General features: G+C 45.3%; 1 protein-coding gene across 5 annotated transcripts in view; it reads right to left on the bottom strand.

The window, feature by feature from the left end:
• LOC142933553 (transcription initiation factor TFIID subunit 4) overlaps nucleotides 1-21,884 on the bottom strand; it is a 77,148-nt gene that overhangs the window by 9,431 nt on the left and 45,833 nt on the right. For 3 of the 5 annotated variants that reach the window (XM_076077680.1, XM_076077683.1, XM_076077684.1), the window contains one exon: nucleotides 18,520-18,642. In XM_076077680.1, the coding sequence (XP_075933795.1) occupies nucleotides 18,520-18,642 (123 nt within the window). Of the gene's footprint in view, nucleotides 1-17,113; nucleotides 18,409-18,519; nucleotides 18,643-21,884 lie in introns of those variants that run through there. The other 2 variants (XM_076077682.1, XM_076077681.1) reach the window with 2 other exon arrangements.

The following is a 21,884-nucleotide window of genomic DNA, read 5'->3' as shown; positions in this document are numbered from 1 at the left end:
TGAAAAGGAAAATCTGAAACAACCGCATGAGAGTCTTTGGAGCGGAGCCGGATACTTGTCTGACTCTCGATGGAGCTGGTTGACGCTACGCTATGATTAGCCAGTCTACTTTCGAGGGGCGGGACTCAGCGAAGGGTCAAGCCACTTTAAAGGCTGGTAGGGCCTTTAAAGTGGCTTGCAGGAACTCCTGATGGGACTGACAAGTTCACATGCTGGTTCACCGACGGACTAACTGAAGAGCTGGCTGTTTGTTTGGCTGACTGGCTGTGGGCCCGACTGACTCATTTACTGACTGAAGGACCGACTGACTGGTTGACTGACTCCGCGCCAGCAAGCAAAGCTTTCCCACATGTTCTTCTCCATGCCACATTTCAGCCAGAGGAACACCGCCCCGTCCCCGCGCGGTGTGTTTACAGCGCGGTGCCCAGCCGTGGGAGTGCAGCCCCTGCTTCAATCTCCAACACTCGGGCCCCCCCAAAAACGCCTGCCATTAATCGGCAACAGAGACTTTCTCTCTACGCCTCTCCTCTTTCTCGCTCCCCGTACGCCCACAGACATGCTGGATGAGGCCATTTTGAAAGAGTTAACAGATGTCGGCTGATTCGCCCCCGGGCCTTTCTGACATCGCCCGAGTGATGTATTTGATGTGGAGTTTATTCAGCTCTAATAAACGTATAAAGAATTAGAATAATAATTCGCAGATGTACATGCGCAGATTATATGCTGGAGCCTCTCTTTGAAGCAAAACGAGGCGGGTAAGATTAGCAGAACCAGGGGAGAGGATGAAAAGGGTTTTTTGGTTCAGCCCCACTGATAATCAGCGGGGTCAGGACGGACTAATGCCGCGGCTTTACGTCCATGCGCCGACACAGACGGCCTTTGTTCCCGTCGCAGGTTCCTTCTCTGCTCAAACAAGAGGCTGCCATTGTCACTGTGCTTTAAAAAAAACAAACAGCTGGAGCAGAGTGAATCACCATTTGCGATATCTGTTTTTTCTGGTTTCATGCGTGCTTTTGCTCATCAGGCAGGAACACAAAGGGACGAGAGTGAGCTCTAGCATTCTGATCACGGCAAAAAAACAAAACAAATGAGGGAATCACTTTCAAAACAAACAACTTCCATTTGCTTCACAGCTAAAGAACAACAAATCTCAAAAATGGCCAGTTGCAGAGTATCTTAATGCCCACATAAACCATAAAAACAGCTCCGCAGCTCCATGGCAATGCATAGCAACCGTGCAGAATTTTCAGTCAAGGAGAAAGAAGGCAAAAAAAAAAAAAAAACACCTTATTACTTCTAACTCCTGCAAGCCATTTTGGTCTCCAAAGGTTTTAGAGCGCCGCAGGCCATGTGTCTGCAGTGTTTCGGGAAATGACTTGCCTTCGCACGAACACTGCTATGTTCTGCAGCACTGCTGCCCCCAGCATCCCCGCTCAATTTCTGTTTAACCCCTTCCTGCCTTCCCCTCACACTGACTCACTGCAACAGAGAGCTCACACCCAGCACAATGCTGTCACATTGTTCAGCCAAAAAACTGAGGCAAGAGCAGAGCAGCTTTCTTTTTTGGGGGGGGGGGTTCACGAGCTAACACGTTAACGCCACGTCCAATTTTGGCTACTTAAGCACATGATCTTAACAAATGGCGCAAGGTCACGCCGGGGCAGAGGGAAGATGGAGCAAGGAGCCCCCCCCCCCCCCCCCCCCTCGTCCCTTCATTCCACTAAATCCGCCGCGAAGCGCGACGCCGTTTGCACACTTGAGTGTGTATCAACGGGCGGATTAAATCTGCAAACTCGTTGACACAACACATAATTAAAACATCTCGCTCGGGGTCAGGAATTTTCTAATTAGTAGTGTACTGACAAAGCTGCAATTCCATCGCCCTGAGTTTCAAAGTCCACAGGTTACTGCCGAGATGAAAGCCGACCCTGGGGCGCTGTTTCTGTAGGGGCTGCTCGCGCAGTTCCTCAGAAGACAAGTCGCAGGGTCACCGAGCTAAACAGCGCGCCGCAACCCGGAACCTCGCTCCCAAACAAAAGAACTGCAAACTTTTTCCTGCCTGCAACCCCCCCAACACCCCTCTCTCTCTCTTCCTCTTTCTTTTTCAACGCGAGAGAAACAAAAGATTGTGTGAAGGCAACCAGATGAAGAAACCATAACATTCTTTTTTGAATCTTTTTAATGAAAATGCTCTGAGCCTGGGCTAGCTGAACAACGTGTCTAACACTACAAAGGCTTTCTTAGCCGGGTCTTTGTAGCCTCAGTTGGCAGCACTGGCACAGGATTGCGGGAGGGTAATAACACCGTGTTCACATATTGGTTATTACGATCTATTATATGAATAAAAGCTCTGTTGTCTGGTACAGACAGACGCTAATGTAACAATAACGACACGCACGTCGTTTGTGACGTGTAGATCAGCTTTATTTGTCTGAAGATCATGAGCCAATCAATAATCCGCCAAAACGACGCATTCAATGTCTCTTCCTCCCTGGTGTTTTTCCGTGGGGAGAGCAAAAGCAGCAGGGAGACATGGCCGACAGCGCGCCCGCTAACCTGGACAATTAACTCAGGCCAAGTATTCTTTGGCTGCACGAAGTATCAGAAGTTAGAACTTTTTTTCCCCCTCACATTAAATATTCAAGGCGTTTCATATATAAAATGAACCCAATTAGAGTTAAAATGGGAGAAGTGTAATGAGTCTCAAGTCAGAATGCTTGTCTTCAGAACTGTTTTCGCTAATGAGCCCTTGTTGTTTTTGTTTTTTTTGCACACTTTACTTTCAGTGGTGTGGCACTGTCATTTCTGCCCGCTTTTGAATTTTTAATCCAAGTTGAATGGGAGGGTGGTGACTGAGTTAATAACCACAGCACCGGGTGTTTTTACTCTGGGAGAAGTCGCCCAAATGAGGCTCGTGGTCCGCCCCCTTTGATGTCTGCGTCGGGAAAAATGCTCCAAATAGGAACAACCACTTAACAAAAAAAACCATCAGTTTCCGAGTGGTATCGAAACGTAAATGACCACACTGAGGTGTGTGTGTGTGTGTGTGTGGGGGGGGGGGGGGTCCTGAAACATGGCCTAATTAGGGAGAAGAAGAGCAGGCTAGCAGAATAGCACGGCACTGAACACCACCGACACAAGGAGGAGACCGGGGGGGGGCGAAAGGCAGCGCCACGGATCCCGACGCTCATGCAGACATGTGCCGAACTGTCAAATCCTCACATGAGCAGTGACACATTTCACTTACAAGGAGAGGAAAGCACCACACAGTGTGGGGGGGGGGGGGCACACGGTAGATATGCAGATCGAGGCGATAAAGTAGCACATTTGGGGGTTTTTTCCCGCCGCCCCGAATCGCTCCTTGATCTCAACATTGACATAAACGGGGGGCCGTTTTTGACATCGTTTAGCCATCGCAGGCTCCGTTTTCCAGCGCCGCCGTCGCAGGTCCCCCGTGCACCTGACGGAGCGGAGGAAGGCGGCTGTCTGAAGAAGCAGGTCTGATTAAAATCCGGGCTCTACTGGGGAAAGAGTAGAGAGCTTCATGTTTTATATAGATGGCCCAGAAAGAACCCAAACTTTACTGGAGGATTGTTCTTTTTCTTTTCTTAAGTAGGATTGCCTCTGTGAACGTTTGTGACCCCCCCCCCAGTGTCATCGTCTGTCATCCGATAAGCCGACAGGGTGAGAGGCTGGAAATAAATGTTACCTCTTACACATTTTTGGGGCATTTGGAGATGTCAAATTCACTTTGATATAGTAATATCCCACTTATACTGCTACTAGTTCTGCTGATGGAACGATTCCACCATACGATACATTTTGGCACTGCAGTGTCAAAACTAAAATCATAAAATACGCTGTTGATTAGCAGTTTAGGGGTGGTGGTGGTGGTGGTGGTGGGGGGGGGGGGGGGGTAATGGCATGCAGCATCACACATTTTGGACTCAGCTAAAGAGCTTCTCATTACACTTTTTCTCTGGCGTTTCTTTCTGGAGGCCTCGTTCCTCTCATCAGGCTCCTCTTCCACAGGCCCAGAAGGCTTCCTTCCTACCTGCACAGCATTTTGGCAACCTGCTTTATTATACCACATACAACAGCATCATTTCCCAGGCAAGCTGTGTGTGTGTGTGTGTGTGTGTGTGCATAGAAACGCTTATCTACATATTGACTTGCTTTAAATCCACACCCTTGTCTGCCATAATAATTACACATCTTGTAAAAGGAAAGCGCTCAATTCTCTTCCTGCACCTGAGGCGGGCGGCTGCAGGACTCGCCCGCCGGCGCCCAGCAAACACGCCCCCCGGCGCCGCCTGGTATCCGAACTGCTTCGGCACACAGCCGCAGACGTCGCCTTCCGCAGTGCAGTGGCGGCTTTCTGTTGAGGCTTCGACGGAACAGAGAGCGCCCAACGGTAGAGGTGTTGCGAGGTATTGCGGGGAACAAAGCAGTTGGGATAGGACCGACAGGTAATAAAGACAGAGGGGGGGAGAGGCTGTTTTATAGTTGTCAACCAGTCAGACCACACACACACAACAAAGCAGGAGTGTGTAGGTCAGCCCAGGAGGTACGTTTACATCGTGTGGCTCTCTGGACCTCGTTGCATGCGTTTATAAAAATGGCTCCAAAAAGGCCAGCCAAACCGCATCCATCGCTCAGAGCCGCCACGTGATAATGTGTAATGGGAACACTGAGGCCGTATCCAGCGACTCACAACTCTCCCAAAGTTCTATCAGTGGAGGGGCGTTCATTAGTCCCCCAAAAAATACATAATTTATGCAATCTGAAAAATACATGTGATCATGAATCAAAGTGGGAATGAGAGACACAGAAACATCGAGGTTCTCGGGCGATGCAAGTTCTTTTGTTTCAGGGGGGGGGGCATGACTGGGCGGGCGGCTGTCCTCGCAAAACACGGTCGACCGCAGCATCGCTGTTCTGCTGCGTGGAGACAAGAGCCCTTCTTACAATTCTGTTTCCTATACTATCCATGCATTAAACAGTCACATAAATATATTATATTGTTTAATTCTACTAAATATGTAGTGGACATAAAGTTCAGGGAACTTGGGAGACATTACATAACTGACACCCCACCACTGGGAACACACACACGCGCACACACACACACACACACACACACACACACACACACACACACACACACACACACACACACACACACACACACATCTCCAAGCAGCACCGGAGCCAATAGCCTTCATCCTGTCTCCGTTCAGGACATAACGTTCACGTCGACGACAACGTCTCAATTCTGCCGAGGTTATTTGTCAAAAAACGCCCGACTTTTACAGTTAATTGGCCTCCCTAATTAGCACAGGATGTCTAATTCCCATCGCAGTCAGTGTGCTAAATGGTGAAAGCTTTAGCAGGCGGATGCCGTTCCCTCTTATTTTTTTGGTTCGGAGCTCGGAAAGAGTCCCCCCCTCCCGTGCGCGCGAGGCGAGCTACACTGTACATTACACACCCAATGATCGATTCTAAATCTTAATTAGGGGGTCGACAAACAAGCAAGGGGACTTAATGAACTGTGTGCCTTGTCAAACAGCTGGCTGATTGTATTTATTGAGATATATGTTCAATTTAATGATTCGGCCAATTAACCGTGGACCCTCGTTTGTATTCTCTGAGGGACACAAAGGGGGCCGTGGGAGGCGAGCACCGGGGCCACAGACCTAATGGATCTTGGGAATAAAGATGTCACACAAATGTCGCTCCCCTGTGTGCTTCAATCCCAGTCGTTTACAGCAGCTCCTGGTTTACACCGCTCTGGTGCTTTCAGGCTCCCTCTGCTTTGCCGGGACCTCATCCCATTTAATGATCCGAGATGGCTCGAAAAAACCCACAAAAAAAAAAAAACATAATACAGAAACATAACAGAAGACATCTAAAAGTGGGCACAGCCTTTATTATCGGCGGCTTTTTTTTTTTTTTCACGCCCATCCATTTCTAACTTTTTTTCTTTTCTAAATTGGTCAAATGGAAAAGCAGCGAAAAGCGAGAAGGGAAAAAAAGAAAAAAAATTAAGCCGAGCTGAAAAGTGCGACTTGGATTTAATATTTTATAATTGCCAAGGGACATTCTAAGATCAATGAATTTTTGCCCGGGACGCACATCAGAAAGAGATGTACTTCAGTCTTTTTAGGGAACATTGGTCTATTTAATTCCAGTGTCTGATGCATGTGAAATATGCCTTCCATGGCCTCCTTCTTCTTCCCCCGGCACTGCTGCGGGCAGACATTACCACTTTTAATGGGCCGCCATGAGAAGAGGCAAGCCAGCCAATAACCCATCCTCACTAATGGATCGCCTTGTTTGTTCTCCTTCACCATTTTCCGAAGCTAATTTTAGATGCTTGTTTTTTTTCCGTTCTCCGTTACAAGACAAAATAGAGAACACTGTATCGCAACGATATTTTAGCACGAAACAATCACAAGAATTAATTTACATGTGGAGTTGAGTAGCTGGTGTTTGTTCCAGGACGTGAGGGGTCGTTCGAGTGTAACTGGGAGCCAGAACAGGGCCTCTCCCAGTGGGAGCCTCAGGGAAAAAGGAGCTTCTGGGTGTTGTAGAGAAAAGCTTAGAGTGGAACAAAGGGGGCAGTTAACAGCGGTTGTTTTTAGGGGTGGGAATGATCAACTCACTGAACAATATATTCACTTGTTTGCCCTCAAAGGTCCAAAAAGTCCTCGTGACTTATCAAATCAAATATTCATTTGAAATCAAAATTATCGGCAAACAACAAGGTTGCCATCTGTTGCGATGTGGAGTGTTTCGACGTATCCGCACACAGCGGTTCAAATGATATCTAACAAAAAGATACTCCTCGTTTCTCGTAGCAATTTCCACCCGTTACATGCATACGGCCTTTTTCAAATAAACTTCTGTCTTCACAGACCTCTCAGTCAGGTTTAGGCCACAAAACCACTTGGTTAGGTTGAGGAAAAGATCGTCACTTTAATTAAAATAACTGCGAAAGTGCCGTTACAGAAGTACGCAAGTTACGTGACGAAAACAATCATCAGTGATTTCTTAAAATCACTAAAATATGGCTGTTTGTTGGATGAGACCAAACCTGGGTGGTTAAATACTTTTGATAAACATCAATCATGTATTTTTCCATCATACATGATCATTGAAATATTCGCTCCATTTGTTGGATGGGTGACCTTTGCACTGCAGACTTTTTTTTGGGTAAAACAATGTCACTTTGCATCACTTAAACATACCATGTTCAACCTTCCACCATTGTAGAGTTATATTGAAATATCAAGGTTTCACTACCAATGCATACATTCCTGCATACATTATTCAAGACATCAAGGTTATTCGTGAAGAGAATCAGCCACTGAACAAACTGTGAGTAAAACTGCTAGAGAGCTATGATGCAGTAAACATAAAGATGGAGAACCGTTATTAAGTCTTGGGTTTGCAGTAGAAAGCTGCTGCTTACAGGATGCATAATGAAAAGTCCTGAATCAGATTTTGGAAACTCAAACTACCCTCAATGTTGGCATTTCTGCCGTCTAGTTGTAGTATTCTGCCTACTCCGTACATATAACCACCTCCCCTCCGCCCTCCTTGGCATTCTTCTGCCCCCCCACCCCCAAACCCCCACCCACTGCCAGCACCTAATGAAAGATCCTTTCCAGCTCTTTTTCCTTTCTTTCCCCAGGCTCAAACCTTGACAGCTGACAATGGAGCTGACATAAAACGTATAGTCAAGGGGAAAACAAAACTTAAACACACAGCGACAAGAAGCCGCGCTGCTCTCTGGTAATGCCACGGTGGCGTTCTGCACGAAGCAATCAGGGTTAAATCTAACGGCGTCACAGGAGGTCCTATAAAAAGAATAGAAAATAAGTAAAATAACGACAGTAAGTCACACAAAGACAGGAGTTTTTAAGTGAGCCATAACAGAAAGAACTCTCCGGGCTCTCTCGGGGCTTCCGCCACGCAACTTTCAGAGGCTACGTGTTGACAACTTCATTAGCAGCACCCGCGCTCGGCAACTCTCAAGTCGTTCAACGGCATCGTCACGTGTTTAGGACGCCGATGGTTGGAGGCCCCGAGTTCCCATCTCCTCCAGGATGGAGGGAAGCTCAAGCGGGCGGGCGCAGGACGGCGAAGCAGCGACTTTTTTTTTTTGCAGATCCCTGTGAGCGGCGAAGGCGTAGGACGAGGAGAGTGGGTTTGCGCGGCATAGCGCAGCATGGGGGCCCGAGATGTTAGGCCGTCCCCCATGTCCCCGGCCAGCAGGCTAGCTAGAGAGCCAGCCATTATCGGCTCGCCTGCATAGCAGCGAGGCGGAGCGGAGGGGGGAGGCAGCGAACTTCATTCTTCAGAAATTTAATTATATCAAGATTAACAAGGGAGGTAATTAATTTCTTTAAGATGGGTATCTCTTAAGTGCCTGGGGCTCAACTTTGTTGTCAAAACTGTATATTTAACCATTATTTCAGGGCAAAGTTTTCCAGGCAGAAATGAGGGGGATACTACTACTTTGAATATGGATATGTAATATGGATATATAGAAGGTTCTTATCTAAATACGGAGATTACAGTGTTAACACTAATGTGTGCATTCACGTGCATATATACATATGAAGGAATTTTGGAATTTTATATTTATAGCTGAGATTTTTTCACTTAGACTGAGCACTTATATCCTCAGTCTGAAGTATCACAGATGCTAAGCAATCTATGCGATAGGTGAATTCTCTATTTTCTTCTATGATCTGTTGGTACGTGTGGGAGTCCTCTCTCTGTCGCTGAGAATGTTTAATTACTGTCTTATTTCTTTAAGTGTGACTAACTAGAAAATCTAACCTAAATGAGTGGTGGAACATGGACAGCCCATGTGTATGTGTGTGTGTGTGTTACTGATCTTTGAGGCTCTTTAAGCCTCTTTCCATGAATGAATACATTAAAGGCCCGTGATGCTGAGTCAAGTTGACAGTCACCGTATATTCCACACCGAACAGACAATCGTGGCTGCTGTGTTATCTCCTCCGCTCTCCCATTCTGTACGTATTTGGGTTCATGTGCAGAGAGCCAGATACCAATATGTCAGAGAGTAAATTATTCCTTCTTTTTTTTACGCCTCGCGTCTACTTTTACGAGGAACATCCTGAGGAACATCAGTTCACACATACACATACACACATAAACTGAATGGTTAACAGAACAGAGGCAGTGGAACAAACAGGAGATTCTTTTAAATACAAACATGCTGAATTATATCCCATGGAGATTTTAATATAAAAAGGTAAACAATGTGGAAGTATGGTGTTGCGTGTAAATAAAACATCTAAACAAAAAGCTGACCATTGTCTTTATTAGAAAAACATGTTTGTTTTTTTGCCGTGCTAGCAGCGTGGTCTGTTGCTCTGTCTACCACTTTGGTCCAGACTGAAATATCTCAAAAACAACTACTACTCGACGAATCAATCAGTGTGCTCCAGCTGGCAACCTCCGGGTAGTGCCTTGAACTTGCATTCTTTCAAATGGCCATCAGGGGGCGACTCCTCTGGTTTTATAGAAGTCTATGAGAAAATGACTCTACTTCTCTACTAATTGATCTATTCCCTCAGTAAACATTGTAAACATGAGTTTATGGTCTCAATCTCTAGTTTCAAGTCTTCTGCAATACAACAGGATGTTCATTTAGTAAATTATGATCCATTTAGAGTCAAATAGACCATAAAGCAGGGTATGCCTTAGGGCGGGGCTACCTTACGTTTAACAGGTCGCTAGCACAGCGTTGGGCGTCTGGGAGTTGTGTTTTCGTCTTAGAACTTGAACCTTTTCAAAAACGTGTTTTCAGTGCGTGAAAGCTAATTGTAACATTTTGGTCGTCTAAAAATGTCTTGGTCAGCGTACGGTTGTACTTGGTTCCACCCTCTTGTGTTACTTCTGGTTGCAAAAAAACCAAGATGGCCTCGAACAAAATCCCAAGATGGCAACGGCAAAAAACCAAGATGGCGACGGCCGAAATGGCAAACTTGATCCATCAAAACAGCAGTCCACAAACCAATACGTGACTTTGGACATTTTCCTCGTATATCATTTTCATCACTTTGAACTTTACTTTGTGTCTAAATTACCAAATGTTAACATGCTAAATTTAGATAGTGAACATTAAACCTGCTGAACATTGTCAGGATTGTGAGGATTGTCATTGTGAGCATGTTAGCATTCTGACATTAGCATTTAGCTCAAAGCACTGTTGTGGCAAGCAGTACAGCCTTACAGAGCTGCTAGTGTGGCTGTAGTGTTGTTTACACTGGAAACTATACCATTCATGGAGACAGCTGTTAGGAAGTTGCTGTTTTTTGCAGTTTTAGATTTGATTTACTTCTTTATTGAACTGATATTTGTTATGTATGATAAATATGCGTAACAGTGTAGATTGTAGTAGGCAGTAAATTAAGATAATATGTAATATTAATGTATTATAATTGTAATGTTCAGTTAAAACCCTAAGTATTTCAGGTCATATGTATCTATGACATCTGTTTCATATTTTGTGCATTTCATTATAGAACTAAATGGGAATGGATACATGTATAACTACAGAGCAAATGTATTCATCTTTTCATGCTAATGCTAAAGCTGCATTTTAAATGCTTTAACCCACAGATCATAGTGCAATGACCACTGGTGGGTACCGCTATGCTCTGCACTGTGCAGGGGAAGGGAAAGTTGGCAAAGTGCACCTTGCTGAAGCTTTAAGAACGCATGGCATCCAGCCAAGGAGCCCCTGTAACCATACCGAAGACTCAACTCTGTCTCCTTTGTGTCCTCGCTGGAAACACAGAATCGCCTTGAGACGCAAAGTCAAACTAATATTACAATCTTCTTGACATTATGAAACCAATAGCAGCCTCTCTGTGCCCTCTTTAATCATATTTATGTGGTATGTAGAGCAGGGGAACTCGCACAGGAATGCTTATGCATCATGCTAAAGTCGTCGCATTCTAATTTACTTCCCACTCTGCATCACTTCAGTGGTTAGTTAAGTAAGAATACACCCAGTGGATTTGAGAGAAGCCTCCATATTGTCAGAGCAAAAGTGGAGCTCAACGAGAAAACTAACACTCAACAAAAAAGGTCAGGTTGGCTGTCTGGTCCACTGAAAATCCCCACTGTGTGTTTGATTTGAACATGGAGAGAAGCAAAAGGAAAGTAGGAAGGAGGCATGTTGTGGTAGTAAAAACAGCAGTACTGTTTACTGCACCAACAGGCAGGCATGACTTTTTAAACCAAACACTATCCCCAGCAGATCTGTGGAAAAAGATGGGGGGAAAAGATGGAAAGGAAGAAGAGTCGAGGAGGAGGAGTGAGTGGTTTTCCTCCCCGCTGTCCCTTCTGCTAGCATTGACTTGGCCAGTCTCTCTCTTAACCAAACAGCCTGGTTGGTCCTAGTCCTCTGAGTCCGCACCCACCCACCCCCTTCCCCTCCCTGTCTACCCTCTACCCGCTTCGGAACCCTCGCGCTCTGCGAGTTTCCTGTTTGTCTGGTTGAAGACCTGGCCGTTTCACTCCCGGGCGGCATACTGGAAGGGAGGGAAGGACGCGGGAGAGAGGGAGACGAGGCAAGGCGCTAGAGAGAGAGAGAGAGAGAGAGAGAAAGAAGGACAGAGGGGAGGTTGGCGGGGAGAAGGCAAAGGGAGAGACACCCGAGCACTCCCGAGTTGGGATTGATTTACTTCATTAACCGAGATTACAAGTTTAACTTACAAACCAGAGGTCAAAATTTCTCATTAACAAGGGGACCGTGGAGAACCTCGGGGCCTGGAGACCACTCTTATTACTGACTACACATTTCAATCTGTCTTTGATGTTCCATGTCTGCCTTTCTACCCCCCCCCCCCCCCCCCCCCCACCTCCCTTCTTTTCCCCCTCCTATTTTTTGGCAGCGAGGTTGATTTTAATTGTAGCTATAGAACAGAGCATAGTTTGCCTGTAAGCCAGCCTCCACATCTGTAGTGAGTGCAGCTTTAGTGATATTGGGTGCAGTCCATAGCTCGGGGCTAATTTTAATGGTCCCCCCCCCCACCACCACCCTCCCTTCTTCATTGGAGACTCAGATTGTTTTCCACGTGATTCCTGTTAATTTAGCTGGAGGAAAGGGCATCAGTTTTCCTTGTGCTTTTCCCCCCTCTCATCTCTCTCCCCATGCCTCTCACTCTATTGCCTCACTCCTTCTTTCTGATCTACAGCCTCAAAGAAAGAAGGTGAAATGAATTAAAATGGAAAAAAAGACACCGCGCTCGCTATTAAAAACCGCTCGCCTACCCTTGTCCCTTGCGTTGCGCCTGCTGGTCGAGACAGATAGGAGGGGAAAGGCGGTGTGGCTGTACAAACTGGGGCGATTTCTGCAGATATTGTTGCCTCTGCGTCAAACAAACAAAGCTCTGGCTTTGATGTGATAAATGGCCTGAGTGCCAGGATGATAACTCTGAGCTCGTAAATATGTCAAGGATGTTTTCGGAGCTCTGAGCGCGTTTGACACTGCGGGACACCGCGCGCCAAGGCACATTCTACATCGCGGCTAACAATCGGATGTACCATAGGAGTCTCTATCTGTCTTAATGAACAGAAGCCATGTTTAGTCGAGACGCACCGAAATGGGAGGAGAGGAGATCATAACACGCCAAAAATCGATGAGGGGGGAAATTAAACAGCAAAGTATTCAAATCGTGTTAAATGTGTGAAAGGACAGAGTACAGAGGGTGTGATGGAATAATCATCATCTCTATTTGACAAGACTGTTGTCTATCTCCAGTACAATGACCTGAAATCCATTTTCACCTCTTCTCTGTGCAATATACAAATACTGATGTGGCTACAGAGGAGCTTAGAGATGAACATGGTCCGTCTATGGAGAAGCTGCAGCACTGTATAGCTGCAAAATACGTCAAAACAATGAGAGGAAAAGCAGCTTCTAGCAGCGATAAACATTGTGTGACTGGTGCCTAACAAGAAAACATGAACAAGAAACTAAGATATCCTTTTTCAACGTATCCTTTCCTATGATACCTTACGAAAAGTCACTCCTTACTTTTAGTGTGTTTTCCTACGAAAGTCCAGCGACACATGTCAAATTCCACTTGCCTTCAAAGGACACAAGAGTAAGGTTAGACACAAAAGTACTTGGTTTAATTTAGCAATAGATCGCGAAATAATTCGTTAGGTTTAGGAATAGATCGCGATATACTTTGTTAGATTTAGAAAAAGATCGTGAACTACTTGGATAGGTTAAGGCAACAAAACTACTTAGGTTTCGGAAAAGATCGTGAACTACGAAGTTCGGTTTAGGCAACAAAACTACTTAGTTAGGTTGAGGAAAAGATCGTGAAAAACGTAGTTAGGTTTAGGAAAAGATCGTGAAATACTTAGTTAGGTTTAGGAAAAGAGCATGCAATACGTAGTTAGGTTGAGGAAAAGATCGTGAAATACTTAGTTAGGTTTAGGAAAAGATAGTGAAATACTTAGTTAGGTTGAGGAAAAGAGCATGAAATACGTAGTTAGGTTGAGGAAAAGATCGTGAAATACTTAGTTAGGTTAGGGAAAAGAGCATGAAATACGTAGTTAGGTTGAGGAAAAGATCGTGAAATACTTAGTTAGGTTTAGGAAAAGATAGTGGAATACTTAGTTAGGTTTCCGCAAGAAAACTACTCAGGTTTAGGAAAATATCGTCTTTTTGGTTAAAATAACACAACGTTGACTTCTCGTTTTACACGGTGAAGGAACAGCAGTCTACTAGCTGAAAGATCATTGGATGTTGAACCCATCATACTCCCCTCACGCCGGCCCTGTGCGGGCTTTTGCGTTCAAAACACTTCCTCGCTCATGATTACATGCATAACATTAGAAATGATTTCAAGGCGTACCTACGAATTACAACGCATTATTATTCTTCTGGATGAGATTTTTTATTTCAATAGCTCAACCCTTTTAGTATTGGCGTCCACAATCTTCAAGCTGATGTTTTGAGGGCATGATCACGTTGCCATTCTCCTTCATCTGCCCTCTGTCACTGCACTTCACCCCTCCAACTTCTTCAAGGTGGCTCACCCTTTGACTCTTGTGCTGAACTTCAAAAAGCCTGTGTGTGCTGATTGGAAGGGGTTGGGCTGTGGGACTATGGAGCTGGAGGGGGGCTTTCGGTGTGGGCGGGGGCCCCTGCCTGTGCAGTGACCCACCGCTGGGGCCACAGCAGGCCCTCTTCCAGCCAGCAGCCCCAGCCATTGGCTCCTTGGAACTAATCCACCCTGCGGAGCCCTGTAAGGCCCCCTTTGTTCCCTCCTGCAGACTAGATCAGGCTGGAGACAGACACGCACGGTCTTGACTGGCTATCGGTTTCACAGCCCGTGGCGATCCACATCCAGGCTCAGGCCCCAGCGCCGGCCAAGCCACCGTCAAATTAAAGGTGGGAGAATGGGGGGAGAGGGCTGGGGGGAGGGTTGCGGGGGAAGGGTGCGAAATTGTGTCACCTGAATTCCGTCACAGTCCGAAATCACGGCGGAAAGGTGGTCTGGTGTGGAAGAGGACAAGCGGGAGGGAAGGAATATAGGAGAGGAGGATTTCAACAGGAGCTCTGCCTCTCAGTGAATAGAGAGGGATCTCAACAAGGCCATTATCTGGCTCCTAATTTGAGCTCTGGCGCAGCACTGAAGGGCTGCCTTTGTCTGGGATTAATGCGGAAAGCTCAGGATGCGATGTCAGAGGGAAATAATCAGCATGGGCCCTTCATAACGTTGGCTGCTTGTGCTCCTGGCCAGGGCCCCCCGGCTCATTTCTGTGGAGATGAAATCTATGACAAGCCCCTCAGTGAAGCTAAGAGCAGGCAACAGTCCAGTAACACCCACAGGCCTCCAGGCATCCTGTGACCCCCTTAGAAAAGTCACATTCACTTTGCTCTGGAGAAGGGAAAGAGAACGCCGCGGGCGCTTCCAGCCCATGTGAAATGAAGAAATGTGAGGAGGTGAAAACGAAGTGAAAATAAGTTAAGATTCCTCCTCCGCCCCCTCTGCGATCACTCCGGAGGAGGGGCACGCTGTGTCTTCACTTCATTATGCCCCTCTAATTAAACATGAACAGGACATTTAAAGAAGAAAAAAAGGAATAGAATAGAGAAAAAGGACAACAACTCAAGCATAATGTATATTCATGTTTATGTTGTATAACTGCATTTGGGAGAGCAGTTTGAGAAAGCAGCTTTTTTTTTTTTTTGTTGAAAGCAGCATAAGGTCGCGGGCTAATACCCATCAGGGTAAAACATTCTGAAAGAGGTTGCCACTGCACTCAAGGACCAGAAGTAATGCTTTTATTTTGTTATTTATGCTTTTTTTACCGAGTGCATTGCTATGCTCCTCTGCAGCATATTGCTGCTAAGCGAAGGATGAGAAGATGCAACTCGATAAGCGGGTTATTAAAATGACCAATTGACATTCAAAATTCCGGCTTATTTTAGATTCACCATATTTACAGATGAATATGTGGAATTTAAATGGTTTTTTTCGCCCTGCCGCCTCAAGGAAAATGTGACTTGGTGCAGCAACTGTGCATGACTTCATGTATGGCTTTGTGCTGGAGAAATACGATACTCAAGCCACTGCTTTTCCTCAAACAGTAGACGGCTCTTTACAATGCCGCCGTTCGGCTTAATTAAGAACAGACCAGGCAAGTCACATGGGAGTAGGTCACCACGCTCCATACGCAGATATTTCCGATCATCACCAACTTCATTAGTTATTAGACATATTCCTAAACTTGAGGATCCTTTAAGAGGATGTGTTGGTTTGGGAATACAATGGTCCTCAAAACTTAAGCCTGGGGGGAAGGGAGGCCAACAAAGAACCCCGTTCACAAAACAAACCCGCTCCCTGGTGCCTCCAGAAAGGTATCGGCTATTTCAGATTCGTTCATCTTCACCCATTTTGTGGATGACTACACATGGGAACAATGGTTCAGAGGGCTGCACGCCGTGTCGCCAGCACAACAGTGCACTTCACAGCTCCCTCACCAAACAACCCCAGTTGTGGATACACACAATCAGCTCCACTCTGTGGCGAATATGAACGGCAGAAATGGAACCGAATTCTCACTTGGAGATTGGAGATCTGTGGCCACCCGGCAAAATATAAACATAAACGCGTTTGAAATGAAATGAAGGTGAGGCATCACTTCATATCATCTGAGTTGTTATTATTAATTTGAATAATTTCACTTGGTAATAGTTTAATGGAGGATGATACTAACCAACCACTGTGTCTTCTTATAATAATTCACGGTGTAGCAGCTCATGCACTTTTTCCCAAAATGTTTCTCTATTTTCTCTTGGCTGAGCTGGTATCTAATATGGCTTATTCTATATCTTATTTGGGTTCTTAAAACTAGCTTTGGTAATCTGGAGAAATTAGCAAGAGTACGCTAGATTTAAAAAATCATCCGATCAAACAACCAAGCCCGCTGTCGCCAACTCTTTTCCAATGAAGGTAGCTAGCAGCACTAGATCCAAAAGTTGGCTAATCTGGCGAGAAAGTCACCAAGTCAGCAACACTGACAAAACACCTCCAAAGCAACTCCCCCAAAATGATCATAGTGAATGTAAACAAAGAACATGGCTGATGTCGGTATTCACAGCTGGCAAGCTAGCAGCTTGCGGAAGACTGATGACGAGCAATGACTGCACGGGGCAGAATACGTGAAGGCAGGCAGGTAGTCCGCCCAATCTTTACATTCATGTTGAATGAAGTGATTGTACAGCCATATTACAGTCCTGCGACAGCCACAGACACTAGGTTTTTTCTTTTTTTGTCAGAGGATTTTATTATTGATTCTAACATCACCAAGCCTGCCTTTAAATTACAAATTGCTCTTTTCCCCCTATCGTATCCATTTATCTAAACCAGGTGGCAACCTCCGGGTCTCAAGAGTGAAACCAATGCAAAAGTGCCTTAAACTTGCATTCTTTCTAATGACCAATAAGAAATAAAAATAAGTCTGATTGTATATAAGTCACTGAGAAAATGACCCTACTTCTCACTTGATTTATCACCTCAGTTAACATTGTAAACATAAGTTTATGGTTTCAGTCGCTAGTTTATTAAATACAGCATGATGTTAATTAGAAAATGACTAAAAATGTCTTATTCAGCGTTTGCTTGAGCTTTACCCTCTTGTGTCCTTCTGGTTGCAGAAAGTCAAGATGACGACGGCCAAAATGCCAAACTCGAGTCTTCAAAACAGGAGTGTTCTCTATTTTCCGGCTTCTGATTTGAACTACTGGTCTGACACAGACTCAATCAATCAACCAATGACCAGTTATTTATTTAGTTACCATTATTGTTGGAGTACAGGAACAAATATATCATTGTGTAGTTACAGTTATCATTTTTATCCTCTCACAAGTTTATTTTAGTTAACATTCGAGCCTCTAACATGTCAAACTCTCAGTGTTTACTACTTGACAACGGAATAGCCAGCCAAAGAGAAAACTGCTAGAGAGGTTAGGATCACAGTCCCTCGGGGAGTTTTAATTGTATTTCCAACCTCCATGTCTTGTTATGTATTCTGACATCTTGACTTCATTTCAAATAAATTATGTAACTTGAAAGAATTAGGAGCTTAAATTGTGGGTTCACCTCTAAAATATGTTTTTTACAAGTATTATTTTGAAAGAGGCAGAAAGCTAGAGTCGGTAAAACAAGAGTTCCACATAAAGTAAGCTAAATTATCAGGGAGCCTTGGGAAATAACTAAACAAAAAGCAGACTGGTTGTATATTGGGCAGCCAGCAAATCTGACTGTGGTTTTGCCTCATCTCCAACTACAATACCACAACCTATTGTAGATTATTGATTAATTGTCCTAGGGGCTATGTCGGTCACTGTACGTCAGGGACTCTTTCAGACTACCACAAGCCTTGACCTGGAGGATTCTGTGTAAAGTGACTGAAGCTCAGCACAGTTATTAGATTGAGGAGAATATCCTGCATTAAAAAACAAAAGTGTCTTTGCATAAACTGCCGGAATTGGAAACCACTGCTCTACCTGCAGTAATGGATTTATATTCCTTATTCACCGACTTAGAGAAAGATATTCAGTGACTCATTGTTTTAGCATATCCAGCAACCCTCCATGTTTGAACTTAGTACAGTCAGGGATGACATGGCCATGGAAATTACCATTGAAAGCTGTCTACACAAAAAATACACTGCAAGACAGAAAAGCTGAGAAATGCAATATATTGGATTACAGTATTCTTTGGAGGAAGCCCAGTTGGTAGGTTGTCATTGACTTTGTTGTTATAGCATTAGCAGCAGGGTGGTAAGACAGCCAGGCCAATATGTCATCGTCACAGATGCGCTGAAGAAAAACTGTCAGAAAAGATTTCCACAAATGTCAACGGTGAAAATGGTGTTATCAAGTCAACGTTAGCAACTAGATCTGGACCAACGCAGCCATTGAGTGAGTCTACTTCTTCTTACCTCGGTCCCTGATGGGGTTGTCCCCGGTGAATCCACTTTACGCTTCTTGCGGGGTCCAATGGCTGCTAGTGCTGTGAGGTTGGCGTCTCGCTGCCTCATCTGCGCCAGTTCCTGTTGCTGCATCTGGTGAAGACGACACAAACGGTTAGAAAATACCCTCTGCGCTCTATGTGGTGTGGTGTTGCCCCAGTATGGCACTGCCATCTGTTTGGGTTAGTGAGTACGTCGCGTGTACGTTATCGATACCCAACGCCAACCCGACAAATTCAAGAGCACTCAAAACAGGAAGTGAATTTTACACCAATATTTACAATCCTTGATTGATGTACAAATCTATAATATGTCCGGTATGTGGTGGCTTTTGTAGATTACAATGCCTCAGTCTGCATTAACCAAATACGTAACAAACATTCACAGCAAAAATCTGTGGTACTGAACTGCCATAAGCGCCATTTTTTTACTCAGTCGTTCTGATGGTACCTAATTCCAAGACACTGCTTCCTTGTTCCGTACACGATAATAACACGAAGCTGCACAATACCATTTACTTGTAGACACACGGGTAACTTTTAGGATATCCAGATTTTAAGCGCATTTGCCACCAAAACGGTCACATTTTAGAGCACTGCAATGCCTTGCTAGAAAGAATAAGCAATGAGACAAGAGCAGGATCAAAAGCAGAAGTTGAAACATCCCTCTTCTTCCCTCTATCTGTCCGTCAGTGTATTGTATAACCTCTCCTGAGCCAAACAAAATGGAAGCCTGTTGTCAGCCATTAACAGAGCTTCTGTCAAAGATCGAGAGTGTGTGTCTGTGTGTGTGTGTGTGCAGTCACACGGTCCCATTGTGATTTTTGCAGTTCGCGATATATAAAGGGGGAGTTTGTGGGGAGGCACCGCCTGAGGTAATGTCATGTCTGGCCGCGGGGCAGAGAGGGGGGGGACCAAGCGTCGCTGCGAGCTGCCCTTTCTATTGGGTGGATGTGTGAGGGCCCGGGGCCATGGCACAGAGGGTGTCAGCACTCCCTCCAACATGCAAACACGGTATACACACACACACACGCACGTGCCTATCAATCTTGGCCACAGCACAGGGAATGCCTACCCACCAGCTTGCCTACGTGCCTGCCCGCCGGGGGAGAGAGAGAGAGAGAGCGAGAGACCCGGGTTGAAGCAAACAGGGACAATCAATGTGCGCTTTCATGTCTTTCATGTTCTTTTTTATGTTATCTCTCAGCATGTGTGCGCCGGGCACTGGGGTTTGTGAGAGGCACGTGTGTTGTCTGATCGGTGGGGGGTGGGGGGGAGAAAATTTCATGTTACTTTCAGATGGCGCTCGGTTAAAAGGTTGCTTTGGTGTATAAAGTCTGATCTAAAATGTGCATGCAGTTGCCTCTGATGGTTTTTTTTCTCAAAAAAAAAAAAAAAAAACCCCGGCAAGGCATGCCCTTTAGGGTGTTGCCACTTCACATTTAGCACGGCGGAACTGTTGAAAGATTCAAACACGCTGACGACACAAAGTAGGGGGGGGCTGAGCATCTGAAAAATCTCGTTCATGTGTCCGATTTTGAAAGCGGATGGTGGTGAAAATACATGAACTGAAGCTAAAACAAATACTAGTTAGTGGCAGTGGTACATGAGGCGATTTGAGCTGGGAATCGGGCTCTCAACAACACTATGTGAATGGAGACAGAAGCTGATGCGGCTAACAGGATGGAGATGACTATTTCCCCCTGTCCACATGGCAAATGTAGCATCAATGCTATCAATGCTAACCTTATTAAGCTTTGCCACAAACAACACACAAATCTCTCCAGGCCTGACCTTAAAGCAGAGTGAGCTGAGAGAGCGAGAGCGAGAGCGAGAGAGAGAGAGAGAGAGAGAGAGAGAGAGGTCCGCTATCTCCCTGATGGCACCAGGATGCCGGCATCTCTGCCTGGCAGTTGGCACCAGGCATGGCCTCCCGGCAACTGCCTGCGTTCTCAGATTTATGACTGTATGATAAATGACGACTTCATTTCGCCATCTGCAACCCTCCCAGTCTGCGTTTCCAGTCGGTAAAAACGGCCAGCCGTGACACCGGGGAGACTGATTTCTGATTTCAATCTGGTACCGCTGCGCCGAGTCTACCTTTCCCTTTTTTTTTTTTGTTTAATGGCCGCCGACTGATACGAACCAGATTTGGGCCGGGCTTTGATGGATTTCGTTTTCCCTTCAGGGCCTTGTTTTGAGCAGCATTTAATTCAAACATGTACATAAAAGTATGTTCGTCGAGGCACACACAGGTGTACGAGTGCTATGAAGTAGTAGCAGTAGCTATGAAGGAATGTGGGCACCTTGAAAACTGTTCCAGTCCTTCGTCATCAACTGTCCTGAGCTCTAAAGGGTTTGTTGAGATTTAGGCAAGAATATCTCCCTACCTTCTAGACCAAAATGTCGACAACGCAAATCCAAAATCCGTAAAGGTCACTGCAGAGATTCATCCCTGACTGGAGGAGTAACCGGCTGGCGGAGTGCATACATTTGCCAGGTCCGATCAATGGTACCGCATAAATATCTGCCGTTCCGAAGTCGCTTAAATACCAGTGCTTCCAGTCTGCCCGCATGCCCTTTCAAAGCAGGGAACTGGAACTTGTAAAGTCAAATTATTAGCAAAGGTCAGAAGATGTAGAACATTTTGTAAGATGCCCGACAGAATCAATCTGCAGCTTTTCAAGAAAATTTCAGAGGATTGATGCAGAAAGAAACCTGCCGGGTGACGATGTTGCGATCGGCGCCAGGGTAAATTGGAAATATGTTCAATTTCAGGGGGAAACACTCGTCGCGGTTGCTCAAAGCTCTCACAGATGTCGAACGCTCTGCTAAGTGCACATCAGCTGACGCTATGACGGAGCAAACACTGAAGCTTTGAATCTGATATTAATCAGATCAGGCTCTGTTTTCATCAAGGCTCTCCTAATATGCGCTGAACATTTGATTACAGCTATGAAAAAAAAAAAAAAGACACTGTTGGATGAAGCTTTGACACACACACAAACTCTCCGGAAGACTAAAAGCTCTCCTTTGAGACTAAATGGCATCACCCACCGTTTAATGACGGTAAAATAACATGAAATTACCCACAACCCACCCCAAAAATAAAACAAATCTTTTCATTCTATGAATCGGAGTTAAATATGCTTGACAAATCCAGACTCCAGACCCTGGGTATTAAATTGCATGTATTCATCAGATTGCTCGTGTCATGGAGTTGTGTCCTGGAAGATTCTTCCAAAATCACATTTAAATAAGACTGAGACCTCGAGTTTGAGGGCGGTGGATGTTAATATTTATCAGTAGCGCAGACGGCAAATGAAGAGCCAAATG

This window comes from Anarhichas minor, unplaced genomic scaffold (genome assembly GCF_050575085.1).
Source record: "Anarhichas minor isolate MPS153535 unplaced genomic scaffold, ASM5057508v1 ptg000062l, whole genome shotgun sequence".
Lineage (NCBI taxonomy): Eukaryota > Metazoa > Chordata > Actinopteri > Perciformes > Anarhichadidae > Anarhichas > Anarhichas minor.
The sequence above is the reverse complement of the archived record's forward strand: the minus strand, read 5'-3'. Positions and strand labels throughout refer to the sequence as shown.